Source organism: Chaetodon trifascialis, chromosome 3, assembly GCF_039877785.1.
Source record: "Chaetodon trifascialis isolate fChaTrf1 chromosome 3, fChaTrf1.hap1, whole genome shotgun sequence".
Classification (NCBI taxonomy): domain Eukaryota; kingdom Metazoa; phylum Chordata; class Actinopteri; order Chaetodontiformes; family Chaetodontidae; genus Chaetodon; species Chaetodon trifascialis.
Window position 1 is genome coordinate 11,930,015 of NC_092058.1, and position 18,060 is coordinate 11,948,074.

The following is an 18,060-nucleotide window of genomic DNA, read 5'->3' on the forward strand; positions in this document are numbered from 1 at the left end:
GCAGTTTTTTTCCAATACAAACCCCATCAATCTTCTGCTTGACTGCACGTTCTCCCAGCGTTAAACATAAACTGTTGATACTGGCTTAAATGGGCGAAGATAGAATTACAGCATAGCCACAATGTCTCGTTTATTCAGTTGTTTCAGTGGACTGATTGCATAATCTGACTGTGGTTATTTAGTACCATATATGGGGAGACGTGTTAGCATGTGTAGATTATGTTGTTATTAGTGCTCATTTGTGTTTTATTTCACTGTTATGTGAGAGAGTACTGTTTTTTTCATTTCTAATGTCCACTTTATGGCTACTAATCTGTACTCCGTTCACGACGCCTGTGTTATTTTCATTGTTTGACTTTTGCGCCAGGGGCTCTAGGATGGACACGGTGGACGTGCTGTGTTTCAGGGACAGAACTCTGCAGGGAAGTCGCTCCATTCAGCACAGTCTCATCTTCCAAATCAAGCTGCCCGAGCTTCCCATCAACTCAGGTAATCTCCATTTTGTGTGTGTATGTGTACTTGTATTACTCACAATGTGTGCATAAATCTGTTTTACATAGTCGCAATGTAGGGACTTTTCTTCCTTATGAGGATAAAATGCAAGTCCCCATTACATAAATCATTACATTTTAAGATTTAGGTTAAGGTTAAAGATAAGGGTTCGGGTGAGGCGAGGCATGGTTGTGGTTACGGTAAGTCTTCAGGAAATGAATGAAAATCTATGTAATGTTCCCAAAAGTGATGTAAACACAACTGTGTGTGTGTGCACTCGTAGCAGTATGTGTCTGTCTGTGCATGCCTTTGTTCTTGTAACTGATATGAACCCTGAGTCTTACTCTACTCTCCACGGAGTCTATCTGCTTCCTTTTCAAGCTGCACTAATCTCACACAGCTTCTGCATTATTCCTTTATCTGTCGAATAAGGGATGAAAGTAATTTAAATTGTAATAGCAGGTGGGAGAGGGGGTAGCTCTGTGATCTGTGAAGGGTCTTGTTGAGTTCAGATGAGGTGTCTTTGTTTACCTCAGTCTACGTCTTCAGCACGTCTTTGGGTTTAATTAACGCTCAGAGCGTGTATTTATATATATATATATATATATATATATATATATATATATATATATATATATATATATATATATAAAATAATGATTAAGCTATTCTGTTGGACACATTTGGTATTGTTTCATGGTTTTTGATTAGCATTCACACATCTCAGCACAGAATCAAAATTAAATGGTGTGCTTTAATTGTCGATGTCTGCGCAACTTTGACTGTTCAATTTGCACTGCATTACACAGCAACATTTGTGCATCTAACACCACAGCTGACTGGCGACGAGTAAACGAGGAGTGCTGAACCAGTGCCCAACTTTGCATCAGAATTGTGTGAGAAACAGAGGGATGTGTGGACATGAAAGGAAAAAAGGAAAAGGAAATCATTTTAATAGTTAGAGTACCACTCTGCACTAAATTATAGCTGTTTGCCTTTCACTGCATCAACATGTGTCTTGGGTGATCTCGCACGCTCGCACATCATTTCTGATTGCAAAGACTGATCTCTAATTGAACAAATTAACATAAAAATTAACCAGTCTTCATATTAAATACAACTGGGAAGATGAAGTGAATAGAGAGAGAGGGAGCGGCTAATGTTTGGGGATGATTTTGTGTTAATGTCATTCTATGCTTGAATAAGATAAAAGATATGTTTCCTTCATTCGTCATGCTGTCAGCACTTTTAATGGGGATTATTGGGAAAGAAGTCACAATGGAAACTGCTGACAATGAGGTCTGGGTATGACAGAATAACAGGGATGCTGTTGCTGAAAAGGCACGGCACTGTTGCATTTTCTGAAAGTGTGTTCAGTTCTGGGAGACTCAGTTCTCTTCAGGCAGAAATCTGAAACATGGGTTTATCAAAACTCGAGCAGATAAAACCAACATCTCTGCACGGCTCGATAACACAGGAGGGAAGTGAGAAGGAGTGTGTTTACGACATTTTATGCTTATTTTATGCTGTTAATGTGTTTTCTTTTCACAGCCTGTCCAAAAAGTGTGGGTTGGGAAAAGAACCCCAAAGGGGCTATGGGACCGAGGATGGTCAATCTCAGTGAATGCATGGACCCTAAAAGGTAATAAACGCAGTACCAAGTCACGCTTCAACAATTAATGAATATGCATGAATGAAATTACTAAAATATTTTAGTTTATATTTATTGAACAAAGTGGATAATCTACAGCAAAGTCTGTATCTTTGCTGCTTTATGTTAAGTGGCTGGTTTGAGTTCTTACACCTTTGCACCTCCACAAATGAGACAAATCATTTTCCTTAGCTTTACTGCAGTCATGCATGTTGTGCCAAAGGGGTCTTCAGTTGTCTCCATGGACTGATTGCAGGCTTGCTGAGTCGTCCGTGGACCTAAACTTGAAGCTGATGAGATGGAGGCTGGTTCCTTCCCTGGACCTGGACAAGGTGGTCAGCACAAAGTGTCTGCTGCTGGGAGCCGGGACTCTGGGCTGCAATGTGGCCAGGACTCTCATGGTAAGGGTGGAAGGATAAATGAACGGAAAGGAAGAATTTGACATTGTGTTTTAGGGCTTAGCATTAGTATCATACAGGCACAAGTTAGTGATAACACATTCTACACAAAGCTCTCACAGTGTCTTGTACCAGTGAGCCACCAGCATCGTGGTTTAAAGCATTAACGAAGCTCTGTGAGTCGGATCAGTGCAGATCACAACAGACCGGCAGTCTGTGACATTAAAGAGGAAAATACCTCATGTTGTACATGTTAAATTGTGATATTATTGTGCACGTGGGTTCAGTTGACATTTGCAGAGAGAAATCAGTAAGTATTAAATCAGGATATCAGTGAACTGTTGACACAGTAAACGAGTCAGTACTGTTCACGGCTCTGCAAAATGTGCAGTTATACAGGGATCATCGTCATTGATAACTGTTATCAGTGCTGAGAATGTGGGCAGCGCTTTGTTATGACAGGTGGGACAGGCGGCCTCCAAACACATTGATCTGCATGTAAACTGCTTATGATTTGTTGGAATCTCATCTCCTCTCTGCCCAGCTTTCACTGGCTGACCTAGACACAAAAGCATACCTTGAAATTTGCTTTTTATACTCAATAGATATTAGAATAATAATAATGCAATTTATGCCAATGTTCAGTGACCAGATCCGAAGGGTTTTTCACACATTACAACCTGCTAGTTAGGAAGTCAATTATTTCTTTTCTTTTTCAGAAATTAATTAGACTTTCAGCTTTTGATGTGTTTTAATTGGCCTCATATTTACAGCAGCTTTAATCACGTAACATGCCTAACCTGGAATAGGGTGAAACTGGACAAATTAGGTAAATGTGTTTTGGATGTTTTGTCTGATTGTGAGAAATAGAAAAACTTTAACTGAATCACCACATTCAGACCTGCCACTGTATAGCTGCCTGCAGTTATAATGTTCATTGTAATGTACATCTGTGCTTCTTTTTTCACCCATCATTTCAGTTTAGTCAATCTGTTAGTCAGCACAGACATGAGAAATCCCCTGGTGTAATGTAATTGATAATGTGGTGAGACTAAATGTTAATAAAGTGTGGTATTAATGAAAACAGCTAGAATAACTTAAGGTTGTACTACCTGCACACTAATGCATCTATTATTTGAAAATGAACACTTAAAAATGTTGAAATACACACTGGACACCCAGCCTCCCACTCACCGCCACTGACGCTGCTCACAGAGTGCTGTTAAGGACAATGTTCACGTCAGTAATAGTGGTTAAGTATTTGAAAATAATGTCATTTAGAAATATGAATAATGTTTCTCCTTTGTTCTCCAGGGATGGGGAGTCAGACACATCACGTTTGTCGACAATGCAAAGATCTCCTACTCCAACCCAGTTCGGCAGCCGCTTTATGAGTTTGAAGACTGCCTTGGAGGAGGGAAGTCCAAAGCGATGGCAGCTGTTGACCGACTCACCAAAATCTTCCCTGGTGTGGTGAGTTGTCGAAGCCAAATGTTAATGCTCTAGCTCTTGAATAGGATATCTCGATCAAATCATAGCTTGCTCTCTGGAAATCGTCTTAGAAACTTTTGTGCAAAGTGTCACCGCTCTGACATCAGAGCAGCAGAATTTGGTTGATGTTTAATCATATTCCTGTTTGATTGGTCGTGTCTGAGATGTGACGGCCAATCCATGCAGAAAATGAAGAGTCTAGTCACTTGCATATTAATGCTGGTGGTCTCATTACTTTGCTAATTAATGAGCGGGTTCTCTGGGGGGAGATATTTGCTATATTACTGAAGGAAACATCGGCCAAACACTCACAGCAGGGCTCTGTTTTGATGTGAAACAGTGCACCCATCTTTTATTAAGCCTCTTGGAAACGCATAGACTGAAATGAATGTGCATTAATGTGAATCATGCATTTACCCGAGTATGGATACTAATACTTTCACTTAAGTAAATGCAGAGGTTTTACCTGTCGTTGACTATTTTCAGGTATGGTATTGCTGCATTTACTAAATATTTAGCAGTTCTTCCCCCACTGCAGGTGTGATGCTAGGAGGCTAACTGTGCCGTCAGCCACAATTTAAAGGTTTAAAGTTGAAGTCCTGTGAACCTGTGATTGTTTCTCACCTTTCGGATATTACTTTTTAAATGCTTATGCAGAGTCCTGTATCAGAAAAGTAGAGCGCAGTCTGTGTAATCAAATGTTTTCCCCTCCGGGCTTCGAGGCAGCAGACTCGCACGCTGTCTGACTGGTTTGCTGTGATGGCATTTGCCTCCATAAGATTGACGCCTCATTTTAAAGCTACTGACCCAACAAAGCTTGCAATCACAGCTCAGTTATAGGTCGCTCCTGAAATGAGACACAATGGGCAGAGATTGTAGTGTCAAGAAGACATTTGATGTTCCCATTAAATGTGCACATACACACAGAAATAATTGTCATGTTATCATGTCATCAACTTGATATCTGAGTCATTCTCTGTCTGTCTCTCTCATTTTCAGTCTCGCTCTTATTCTTTTGGGAATGAAAGTAAAGAACAGAGGCTCAAAGCCTGATGCGCGACCCTGTGGTGTCATAATATGCGGTGTCTGTGTAAACACTTTATTTGTTTCCCTCCTATATGTGCTGCATCCATACCAGCCATACTACCTATTTTTATCAGCGTGGGCGTGTACCTGATTGTCTCTCTTCCCTGCTTGTTTTCCAACAAACACAGGGGCATCAGGTGCCAGTTTGAAAGACAGAAAGAAATATGAACACAGTGAGCAGAGAGCACAGAGACCAGAGGAGCCGGTTCATACAAGGTCACGATGTTGAAAAGATCATGAGCAGATTTCATATTTTGTCTGTGGACAAAAACTCACCTGGCGTTTTGTCAACAGTCAGGTCAGAGGTGGTCGAAGATATCAACAGTGGCTGAATTGTCATGAAAGGCCAGAAAAGCCAGAAAAATACATGATATTTTTTGGCTGCAAGTTGATGTTGTTTACAGTTGAAATTGCATGTTAATTAGCATCTCTGCAGCCTGAAATCACCCCCCGAATGCTTAGCAACGCTTGCGTCAAAGCGAGATGTAAATTCAGGACTGGGTGAAGAGCTCCTACTCTTGAACGTTTGAGAGTGAAGGAAGTCAATGCACTGATTCTGCAAAAGTGGCCTTCTCGACTTTGTCCTTTTCTGGTCTACTCTTGACTATGAAATTGCTCCTGACATTTCCATCTGCCTCAATGACAAAGCTGCAATCACTGGAGATAGCCACAGTGTTACACGTTTAAATTGGAAGTGACCATTCAGGGTTTCATGCTCTACCCTTCTACCTATACAGGAGAGCCAAACCCACGCTGGCCTCAGGTCAGCTGTGTCGGTGACGTGATTACACACTCCACAGAGGGGCTGTTTGGTGACTGCATCTACTGTGCTCTCACTTGTTTGTCTAGACTAGTATTTCAGCTGGCAGCGAGCATACCAAAAAGACATATTTGGCCCAGGTTTTGTTGCGGTGTCAGCTTCTTGCTGAAATGAACTGAAAAGAAAATTTTCTTTTTCATGATTTTCTGCAGCCAATAAAGCCTTTTCTGTAAAAACCCTATGAGACATTAAGTACGGACATACTGAAGGACATTTCTTTGTGCCTTTTGTTTAAAATATACGTGTTTATGAGTTGCATGAAGTGAGTCTTGCATATACCCATGATGCATTTGCGAGAAAGGTAAAGCAGCAGCAGTTTGAAAGTGGAGATGCAGAGGTACTAAGATAAGACAGTACTTTATTTATCCTGAGGGAAAATGTTGCAGGAAGAAGTAGGATAGAGCGCAAATACACAAAATACAAATAATAATAAAAGATTAACAGTAAGGTGCACAGATATGTATGATGCATGATACATGGCATAATACTATGTACAGTATGTACATTATATATTAAATCTGAAGGGCAGGTAAGTGTTTGACTGTGTCACCCTCTACAGGCCAGGCAAATAAAGGCTTTTTGACACTTCAGCCTCCTTCAGTCTGTGTGACATGTGGATTTTATTTGTCAATGCAAAATGAAAACCAAAAGGAAAACATCTGTTTCCATAAAGAAGACAGCTGAATGTGAACTGAACTTTGCATTTTACTGCTCATGTGCACTCAGTTTTGCTTTGTCTCTCTCCTCCTGCAGAATGCAGAGGGTTACAATATGAGCATCCCCATGCCCGGCCATCCAGTGAACTTCTCTCAGGCTACTCTTTCCCAGGCCCAGAGGGATGTTGAGCAGCTGGAGAAGCTCATTTCAGAACATGATGTGGTCTTTTTACTAATGGATACAAGGGAGAGCCGCTGGCTGCCTACAGTGATAGCTGCCAGCAAGAGGAAGGTAAGAAGGAGCAGTGCAGTATGTGCAATGAACACAACAGCCACACTGTCACCAATCGGCAGGATTGGGGTCACAGATCAAATGACAATGTCTAATGTGAAAGTATGTGCTTGCGTTGATGGACACACAGAGAATTATCACTCAGCCGTGCACGTCTGTGGAGCATTTTAGCCTCTTTTAGGCGAACATGTAGCACCTGAAGTCTCACATGTTTTTTCTGAGTTGGGAAAGAGAGACGGGCGGCACGGTGGCGCAAGCAGGTAGTGCGCGTGCCTCACAGCAAGAAGTTCGATCCCCAGGCGGGGCCTTTCTGTGTGAAGTTTGCATGTTCTTCCCGTGCATGCGTGGGTTCTCTCCGGGTACTCCGGCTTCCTCCCACAGACCAAAAACATGCTCATTAGGTTGATTGGTGACTCTAAATTGCCTCTATGTGTGAGTGTGAATGTTTGTCTGTCCGCCTCTCACCCGTTGAAGCTGGGATAGGCTCCAGCCCCCCCCCACAACCCCGAAAGGGATAGGCGGTATAGAAAATGGATGGATGGATGGAAAGAGAGACTGAATATTCAATTTACACTGATCAGGTGACCAGAAACATGGTGTCAGATCAACATGTTCACTGGATGTTTAAGTGGCTCGTGTTACATTTGTACTGTACTACTAGCCAGAAGAACTTTACAAGGTACTTCTTCTCCAAAAGCCAAAATCTGAAGACACAACCCCAAAACAAAAGCTCACTGTCTGACTGTGTCTGACTCACAGTGCTTCATCGCACGTGCTGCAGATACGTCCCACAGCAATCAGGTCTGCATGCATTATGTGTTCAGTGTAGTCAAAGCGTGAGGATCCAGTTGATCAGCACGATTGCAGGAGACATTTATCACTTTGAAACATCGGTCCTGTTTTACTTACTTTGAAGTTAGGGCTGTTCGTCTTCTCTTCCAGGAAATTGAAATTGCTCGATAACATTTTCTGTTTCTGTCAAATTTTCTTTCTCTTTTCTCTCTTAGCGGTCGGAATTATATTTGTTGCCAGGCAACGTTAGATAATTGAACACTCTGTCAGGAACTTTTAAGGCCTCCAGTGGTTGCACTGATGCAACTCCTATGTTGGCGTATTAGCAGCAGTGTTTCTTGGGCTGCTAATTAGGTTTTCTTCATGACCGGCTTGGCTGAGAGGTTGTTTGGCCATTTGTGCTGTGGGGCTGCTTCAGACTTCACCGCAAATTGGCTTCACAATTTATTTCCATTGCTTCTCTGAAAGTCTAGATGCTTTCAGCATTGTAAAGTGCCTATTAATGTTTTGTGTCATTGCTTTTTGAAATGATTCAACACATTGTGTAAAACAAGCCATTTAGTTAATTGGATTTGGTTGAAATGTGCTGTGCTTTGTAAAAACCTTTTATTACCATGAGTCCCCATAATTGTTGTCTTTCACTTTGCAGCTTGTGGTGAATGCTGCTCTGGGCTTTGACACATTCGTCGTGATGCGCCATGGCCTGAAAAAACCCCCCATCAGTCAGAGTGCTTCTGCAGGCCCAGACTCTTCTTCTTCCTGTTCTTCGGCTTCCTCCTCGTCCTCCACGCCGGCCGGCTCTGCACCCTCTGTCCCGGGATCCTCTCTGTTCTCCAACATCCCAGGACACAAGCTGGGCTGCTACTTCTGCAATGATGTTGTTGCACCAGGAGATGTGAGGAAACACACACACACACATAACAAGCATACACTCAACTCATGAACTCATGTAATGCACCAAGAACAAGCACGTGCAAAAAGCTAAAACAAATTGGCATAAACGCAACTTTCTATTTTAATCATTGGTCAAATGACTAATATGTGGAAGGTGTGACCCTACAGAGGCTTTAAGCCCAACGCTGTGGTTCACCTCACCTCTGTGGAGCCTTTTTTTGGGTCACTGTTTTGGCCTTTCAGCCTGCAAATGTCTCTCTCAGCAGCACTGTTTGCAGTCACAGTGTGCAGCTGTTTTCAGCAAATGATAATTTCACTGTTCACCAGCTGTCCAGCACCACATGGTTCACAGACACAGTTAGCAACTGGCTAACTGGCTGAACATAGTGAGACCAAAACAGAGCTCTAACGGAGAGCGAATGTTGGACAATTGGCCAGAAACACAACTCCAAATGAATGTAGCCATGTGCTAACACGCTAAGCTGATCGACAAAATATTGATGCAGGTTTTAAATGGCATGATTTCTGTGCTTATTATATTTATTAAAGTGTCGAGGAATAAAGTTAGGATTTTTCTCATGAGCACTGATATATATGTGATATTTTTTGAAGTGGGGTTACCTGACACGTGACAACCTCTCTGCTTGTGAGAATCACCTTTTTCTCGCCAGCCACATTCTGTCTGCACCTTTTTTTTTTTTCTTTTTTTTTTACCCCTGACTCTCTTTCCTTCTCCTGCTCTTTTCTCCCTCATGACCTTTTGATATGAGTAATTTATGTAAGCAGTTCTTCAGCTATTGAAGGCCACAGCTCTGGCTTCTCCTATAAATGCCATATGGCACCAGGATGTCACAGATTGTAGTAATATTAACATTTGAATTAGAGGCTCAGCCTGCGCTCACTCTATTCAAAATGTTAAGTATGGAATTGAATTTGCTGAGTGAACAAACAGAAAGTTGTAAATAATGTAATGAGGCTACAAGTGCGTCTCCTCTGTGCATCATCTGTGTGTTGAAGCAAAATGATACAACAGGTTGTCAAACATGTCGAAACATGTCGTCTGCAGCGCCTGTGATCAGCTGTTTTAACATGCCGAGAATGTGAAATACAGCTGTAACATAGTTTTTGCACAGCTTTTTATGTTTTTTTAATTTACTATAATTGCTTACATTTCAGTAAAATATTTCCATCTGTGGGTCTGTTGATCCGGAGTGCGTCATCCAGACGAGTATTAGATGAAGCACTGCGCTGTTTGGTACACACGTTGATGGTCAAATTTTTGATAATGGTATGGCATGATTAAAAGGCCACTTAACTGAATACTAATCGTGTTGCAAACAGTCTACAATCAAGACATTTAGACATTTAGCTAGCTAACTCAACCTAAGCCACTTTGGATCAACATAACCAGTTCAAGGTAAAATGGAAATATTTTCTGCCTTCTTGATAGAACAGTGATTGCCCAAATTCCTCATCTCCTCAGATGAGGAGATGTCATCGTTGTGCTCACTCTATACTGCCAGTTGTTTGCTTCATTTTACATTTTTTATTTTTTTTTTGTAAACAGTCAACCAGGGATCGGACTCTGGATCAGCAGTGCACAGTCAGCAGACCGGGCCTGGCCATGATTGCTGGAGCTCTGGCTGTTGAGATGATGGTGTCCATTCTGCAGCACAGTGAAGGGTGAGTGGATACGGTGGACTTAAGAAAGTGATGTGGCGTAATTATTATCGCAATCAGTACAACCCCATGTCCCAAAAAAGTTGGAGCACTGTATAAAATGTAAGTAAAAACAGAATGTGATGATTTGCAAAACACTAAAACCTCATATTTAATGGAAAATAACACAAAGACAACGTATCACATGTTGAAACTCATTTAGAATTTGATACCAGCAACGCATTTCGATAAACTCGGGATGGGCTCGTGTTTACCACTCTGCTGCATCACCTCTTCTTTTAACAACACTCTGTAAGCATTGGGGAGCTGAGGAGACCGATTGCTTTCATTGTGAAAGTGAAATATTTTCCCATTCTTGATGTACGATTTCAGCTGCTCAACAGCTCGGGGTCCTCTTTGTTGTTCTTTTTGCGTTTCATAATGCGGCAAGCATTTTCAGTGGACGACATGTCTGGACTGCAGCAGCTGGACCCTTTCACCACTGTTGGAATACGTGCAGAATGTGGTTTGGCTTTGTCTTGTTGAAAAAAGCAAGGCCATCCCTGAAAAAGACATCGTCTGCTTGGCAGCATATGTTGCTGCAAAACCTGTTCAGCATAAATGGTTCCTTCACGAATGTGCAGGTTAGCCATGTGCACTAATGAACCCCCATGCCATTATGGATGCTGGCTTTTGAACTGTGCCCTGATAACAAGCGGGACGGTCCCTCTCCTCTTCAGCAGGAGGACACATCGTCCATGATCTCCAAAGGGAATTTCTCGTCAGACCACTGCACAGATTTCCACTTTGCCTCAGTCCATCTTAAATGAGCTCTGGACCAGGGAGGGCGGCAGCGCTTCTGGATCTGGTTTATATACGGTTTCCTCTTTGCGGCGATGAACTGTTATGGTTTTTGGAAGCGTTCCTGAGCCCGTGCTGTGATGTCCACCACAGGATCGTGTCTGTTTTCATTGCAGTGCTGTGTAAGGGCGCGATGATCACGGCCAGCCAGTATTGCTTTTTGGCCTTGTCTCTTGTTTACAGAAATTTCTTCAGATTCTCTGAATCTTTTAATGACATTGTGTACTGCATACAGTGAAATCAGAAAGACTCCCCCTCTCCGGGAGGCTCTTTTTATATCCAGTCATGTGACTAACCTGTTGCCAGTTAACTTAATTCATTGTGAGATGTTCCACCAGCTGTTTTCTTTTAGCATTTCACAACTTTTCAAGTCTTTTGCTGCCACTGTCACATTTTTTGAAATGTGTTGCTGGCAGTCAATGAAATTTCTCAGTTTCACCATTTGATATGTGATGGTTATCCGACATCTGTCAGATGTCACGCCTTTTTCTTCATTTTCTTTCCAACTGATTGCACATTAAAATCAGAATCGAATAAAAGATCAGTCTACATTCATACACACACCACCCACCATCAGCCCCAACACCAGCATCTCCATGGCGCCCTCTCATCACAGCTTTATGCTGGTGTCTTTGAGGTTACTTACTTTAAGTAAGCTTTGGTGGCTTACTTTTACTTTGATGTAGCTGCACTGCAGCTGAGGTCTTACTGCACTGCAGGTAGTATCCTTAATTTGGATGTAGCACAGCTCCTCAAATTTATTTATGCCAAAAACTTGTGTTCACTGTAGAAGCTTTGTTGCCGTTTATAATCCTTCTCTCACATTTAAAAGCTCCAACAGTGCGATTCAGTCGGCTCTCAAGTTCACATGGCAATCTGAGCGAGCTCCATATTTTCAATTCTTACAAGTGTTTTTTTCACTTGAAAACACTGATGGGGATGTTGTCATCCCTATTAAGTGTGTGTTCATGTGCACGGTGTGTCTCTGTGTAGACATAATTGTGTGTGCCTGTTTTGGTGAGTCATACTAGTGGCCGCTTGCCGGGCCAGATAAGACGGCCATTTTCTCTTGGAGCGTTTTGAGATGTTATAAGCCGTTACAGAACTGCTCTGCCTTCCCTGGATAAAAAGCTTAGAAAGCAAAGAAGAGAAATAGCGTTTTCATGTCCTCTCTGTACCTCTATGGTTGTGTAACTGCTTCCTTTACAACAAGATCCCCTTCTCTTGCATCTGCCCTCTGTGTGTCCTTGTTTTTCACTTCATAGCTGTGTATATTCCCTCCATCACTATCCTCTATCCCTTTTAAGGCCCTCACACTAACATTTATATGAGCGACCATGGGCCTTAGAAAATTATCATGTAGGGATTAGTGTTGCGGCAGTTTGACTGACATTTCTTACTTTGCAGAACCACTCTGAGCTCAGTGTGAGACTTGATATCTCCGTTATCGTTATCCATAGGGAGTCACATCTTTTAAACCTTGCTAGATTTACTGGTAAGCAGGCGCTCTCGAACTTCATGGAAAATCTTAAACTTTTAAATGTTCAAGTAAATGAGACCTCTTAGTTCTCAGTATAGACTAAAAAGTGTCAAGTCTCTAATCTCCTCCCTTTCTTTCTCCATCCTCAGAGGCTATGCGGTCGCCAGCAGCAGCGATGACAGAATGAATGAACCTCCCACCTCTTTGGGTCTAGTGCCACATCAGGTCAGACACACACACACATATTCAAATTCACTCACATGCATCAACATGTTTGACAACCCTGATTCTAAAAAAGGTGGGACGCTGTGTAAAAGCCATGTAGTAATATCCTTTATACAATCATGTGTTCACAAAGTGGTGAACCTCTCTCCATCCTCGCTTGTGAATGACTGAGCCTTTCCAGGATGCCCCTTTCATACCCAATCATGATGCTATCACCTGTTACCAATGAACCTGTTTACCTGTGGAATGATCCAAACAGGTGTTTTTGGAACATTTGTTGCTCGTGTCCCAACTTGTTTGAAACAAAAATCAATTGATGTTGATGACATAAAACATAAGATATTTTGTATTTGTACTGTTTGCAACTGAGTACATGTCAAAAAGGATTAGCAAATGATCGCATTCTGTTTTATTCATGTTAAACACAGCGTCCAATCTTTTCTGGAATCTGGGTTTTACATCAAGGACACTCAATTGCTGTTCGCACATCCCCCTCCACTTGCTGCACCCCACCCAAGTAAAACTGAAAATTATTGTCTTTATTATCATCCAATTAATTAACGATCCAGTTATGGGCAGGCTGTTGGATTGCATTTGATTTTTACAGGTGTACCTAATAAAGTGAGTCTTTAACGTGTTCTATTTACTCATTTCATGAACAGTCCTCAAAGTCCTTAATAAACAAAAATATGACAGTGGCCATATGGAGTAACTACAAACAGCTACAATAAATTGCACTGTGAAAGTCATTATAAACAAACTTAAGATGCAAAATGCACGCTAGGCAAATGAATGCACAAAGCAAGAGCATTCAGTAGCTCCTAATTTCATGGAATACAAGAAAACAGGTAAATTCTATGAAACCTACAAGGTGAGCGTCCCTGAGGTGAGCGTGTAGAGACTGTGAAGCAGTCAGTAACTTATACAGGGTAACAAGTGGTGACAAAGTGCATGTTACATGCCCACAAAGTATTCAGCCTGAAGGAGGCTACAGTGTGACATTCTGGCCTCGATTATACATCTTGTTTCAGCAATTTGAACCATACATTTTGATAAGGTTGTCAAGTCTAGATGAAAGATGATTGCACGGATCAGCGTCTCTCTCATGTCTGTTACGTTCTGCAGCGTCTTTATTATCACTCAGAAAAATGCACCAGTCTAATGTAGTTCCTGTGCAGTGTAACAGCTCTGCTATAAATACCTTAGGACCCACTTAAGATGTTTATTGCCATCAGTGTGTGACAACGCAAACCACTGTCACACCAAAGCCTCATGCTGATTGGCCGTCATGCATGTTAAGCACCGGTTCAGAGGGCAAATTAAAACATCTTAATACAAAGTCAGTACCGTGGTGAAGCTTAGGCTGTCCAACAAAGGGAGTTGTTAAAAGTCCTATTATGATGAACTCTAACATGCTTTGACTGTGTTCGTACTACAGTCAGTTCATACTGAGAAATCTGATGTGTCAAATCTGCCCAAAGCCGATATCCATCCCCCGACTACGCCTTTGAAGCCAAAGCTGTTGTTTTATATTACACTGCAGTGCCCAGGAGTTTCTATTTTGGTCATTTCAATGGTCAGTTGATCTGTTTAAAGTGGAAGATCAGACATGGAAATGACACAAGATTCTTAATTAAGAGTCCACATATCGTAAAGCCATCATAATTAAGAGAAGCCTTCGCTTTGCTTTGGCTGCAGATATGCACGTCTTTGTGTATTATCTATTGGAATGATTCTTATTCTGCTCTCCATGTACGAGGATGCTCAAAATTAGAAACGAGATGAGAACAAAGCCCGGTGGCTCACCACAATGGGCCATAATGAGATCTGACTCGCAACTGCTGTTATGGGGACCAAAATAAATTCAGTGTCGTAGGTGGAGGTCGAGTTCAGAGCAGAATCGAATGAACGGGTCACTCGAGTCTGTAGTGACGAAAACTCAGAGTTCAATACATAAACGTAATACATCGTCATAATCAGTGAGCTGGCTAGTTCACTTCCCAAATAACTGTGGAGAAGAAAGTGTGCGTGTGTGTGCTTGTCTGGATGTGTGCCTTTGTGTCGCCATTTTTGTGTGGTTTTTTTTTTGTCTGTGTTTGTGAATGGTTTGTTGGAGTGATGTAGGTCACAGGCAGTTGTGAGGAGTGGCTGCTGTGTGTGCCGCCTCCTGGATGAAGATGCATTTCTAACCTTGTACATTCCTAACTGTGCACTTCTTTCACTGAACTATAAGCTGATTTGATTGAAGAAAAAAGGTCAAAACACAAATGTGAATATTAGTACGAGGTCAGAGATGCAGCAAAAACACAAAGGAAACAATCATGAAAATCATCAAAATATTGTTCTCCGTTGACGAAGACCTGAAGGGAAACCCTATTGATGGTACCAAGGAAAAAACTTAATAATAATTGAATATTTTTCCAACAATGCTTTGCTGTACACAAAAGCTTTTCAAAGCATAACCAGCATAATTGAAATGATAATCATGTCCTCTGGACTGGAGGGTCACCAAATAGTAGAAGACAAGACAATCTGTGGCTTGCCAGCAGCGTCCTTCTGCTTTCTCACACACTCAAGTGTTTCACCACCTCCATTTGCATCATCATCATCATCATCATCAGTATTCATCACCCTGAGAATCTGAATTTTTGCCATTTCCTTGACACCTCTGCAGCTCTTGGCATTTCAACCAAATAATCCAAAGAAAAATGGCATGCAAATGCGTCGTCCTGCGTCTGTGTGTGTGTGTGTGTGTGTGTGTGTGTGTGTGTGTGTGTGTGTGTGTGTGTGTGTGTGTGTGTGTGTGTGTGTGTGTGTGTGTGTGTGTGTGTGTGTGTGTGTGTTCCTGCAAAGCGAGAGTGAAGGCGAGGGAATAAGATGATGATGGCTTGAGAGAGAGTAACGCAGTAATTAATATGCATGAGGGTACAAGTACTTGCATGTGTGTGTATGTGTGTGTCCAGTTTTTGTATATATTATGCCTGACGGGCCTGTTCCTACAGCAGTCCACTGCTAATACAACACACTGCAGTTGATTCGGTTGAAGCTGGGGGCCATCGTTTCTGTGGTGCCACAGTGACAACTTGTGGTGGTTCACTGAAACTACATGACATCTTCTTTATTTGCAAGTGCCTGTAAAAGTAAATGCCAGTAAAGGACTCAACATTTTTGGGTGTTGTAGCCCGTTTTCTTTTGTCAATATATGATTGTCACCCCCTTCAGCTTTTGACCCTGAAATCTGTTTCGGTTTTTTCAAACTGCATCCAGAAAACTCAATAAGCTGTGTTTTCCCTGACCGTCTTTTGTGGGTTAAAAATAATAGCTGATTAAGGAACATACTAGTCCCTAGCACAAATCAATTCAATTGTATTTATAAGCCCAATATCACTAATCACACTGCAATGTGACATGCAACAGATGTGAGTAGAGAACAGACCAAAATAGCAAAATTACGCTATTGAAAATCAGGATGACAAAGTTTGAGATAGACTGTGAACATGTATGAGAATATGATCCAGAATGACGTCAGACAAACGTCCAGGTGCTGCCAAACAGGCACTTACACAATATACCTTGACTGTGACAATAATAGGTCTCTATTCCAGTGCTGAAGATCAGTACATAAACAAAGACAGCAGTCAGTTGCTCTTAAAATCAGGACTCCATAAAGAAGAAACTCATTCATATCTCTGTAAATGTCACTAGTCTGACAAGCACTGCTTGTTAGTTATTTACAAATTATTATTTTTATATAATAGCACATGCATACATGTATATACCTGCACTCTTTTATGCTCACTATAAAGGCTGATTTATGTAGGGCTGCTAGTCTGTTCAAGTCCGTCACACTTGCCCACGCTCACCCTTTGGTCTGACTGACTCATCCACTCACCCCTTCATTTGTTAATCCATGCACTGGACACTTTCGCTCGCATTGGTGTTATATCTGTACTTCTTGTTACTGCAGTCTATCTTTCAATCTCTCCATCCCGTTTTTATCCCACTCTTTGTGTGTCCTTGAAAATGCCATTTTCGAAATCATCGGCACAGAGGCGGGAAGATACAATAGACGAGAAGGAATGAATGAAAAGAGCCGCCGGCTGAGGCTGTTGTGCAGTTTGGTGAAATTGAAATGTTATGCGAGAGAAAGCGCTGCGCCACATTATACCTGATCATCAGTCACACAGTGTGAGATGTACAGTACATCTAAACCCAGTGGCCTTCGGTTCCCACAGAGCCTGGACTAGTGAAAATCTGGCCCCATAAAGAGTTATTCAAACTGGGCTGCATGAAGATGTCATGGAGTTTGCAAGTATCAGAGCATCATGCAGTAATTGGACACAAATGTTTGATATATTTAACGGTTTCACCGCCAGATAATTAGAGCGAGGAAGTCATTTCACGCTCTGGTCTACATGCGTCACCAGAGAACATAATGGGTCGAGCTTTTATTTAAAAACAGGAGGATGTGGGTACACGAGCGGAGGTGGGAAGCGATGAAAGGAATATATTGGTGATGAATGATGTTTCAACATGTGCCGATGAAGAGTTTTGTGTGTGCGTGTGTGTGTGTAAGGGAATCTTTAGACAGTAATCAAGGTAATTAGCCATAATTGCAGCAGCCATAAATAAAAGTGACAGCTTTCAGCAGCGAGCGATGTGCTAAAAATGTTTCACTGAAAACGTGTGTCTCCTCTGTGGCACCAGAGGGCGCTCTCAGCATGCTTTAAAATGTAGAAAACAGCGACCGCTTCCAAATTTTCAAGCCCCACGTTAAATGTTTACTATTTCACTCCTGTTTTACATTTGCTTGCAAGGGCGAAATGTGTCAAGAGCACTTCCCTCACCATCGCACTTGTTTGACATTCAATAAACTCTTACACTGCTTGTTTTTCTCCTGAGTTATCTTGTCTTCATCAACTTGTGTCTCTTTATGTTTGGAGACCTTTGTTGTGTTGATTTGTGATGATTTAGATTTGTGATGTTTATAAATGATACAAATTTCAGTGCTGTTCTGCTGTTTAGCTCCTCTGTTTCATGTCAAGTCCTCACACGTTGATTCCTCCACTACAGATCCGAGGCTTTCTTTCAAGGTTCGACAACGTCCTGCCTGCCAGCCTGGCATTCGACAAATGCACTGCCTGCTCGCCCATTGTAAGTAGCACAAGTTGCAAATGAATGGTTCAAAGTATGTCATTTCAAATCCAGTTTGCTAACAAGGCTGACTGAAACATGGACGCATGTAGGGAGGTTCTGATTTACT

General features: G+C 41.8%; 1 protein-coding gene across 1 annotated transcript in view; it reads left to right on the forward strand.

Moving 5' to 3' along the window:
- The window catches only part of atg7 (ATG7 autophagy related 7 homolog (S. cerevisiae)), a 60,914-nt gene that overhangs the window by 8,451 nt on the left and 34,403 nt on the right, over nt 1-18,060 (forward strand). The window contains exons 9-17 of the mRNA XM_070959318.1: nt 368-489; nt 2,044-2,134; nt 2,400-2,544; nt 3,856-4,014; nt 6,692-6,886; nt 8,328-8,573; nt 10,140-10,255; nt 12,722-12,797; nt 17,871-17,951. Of these exons, the coding sequence (XP_070815419.1) occupies nt 368-489; nt 2,044-2,134; nt 2,400-2,544; nt 3,856-4,014; nt 6,692-6,886; nt 8,328-8,573; nt 10,140-10,255; nt 12,722-12,797; nt 17,871-17,951 (1,231 nt within the window). The remainder of the gene's footprint in view (nt 1-367; nt 490-2,043; nt 2,135-2,399; nt 2,545-3,855; nt 4,015-6,691; nt 6,887-8,327; nt 8,574-10,139; nt 10,256-12,721; nt 12,798-17,870; nt 17,952-18,060) is intronic.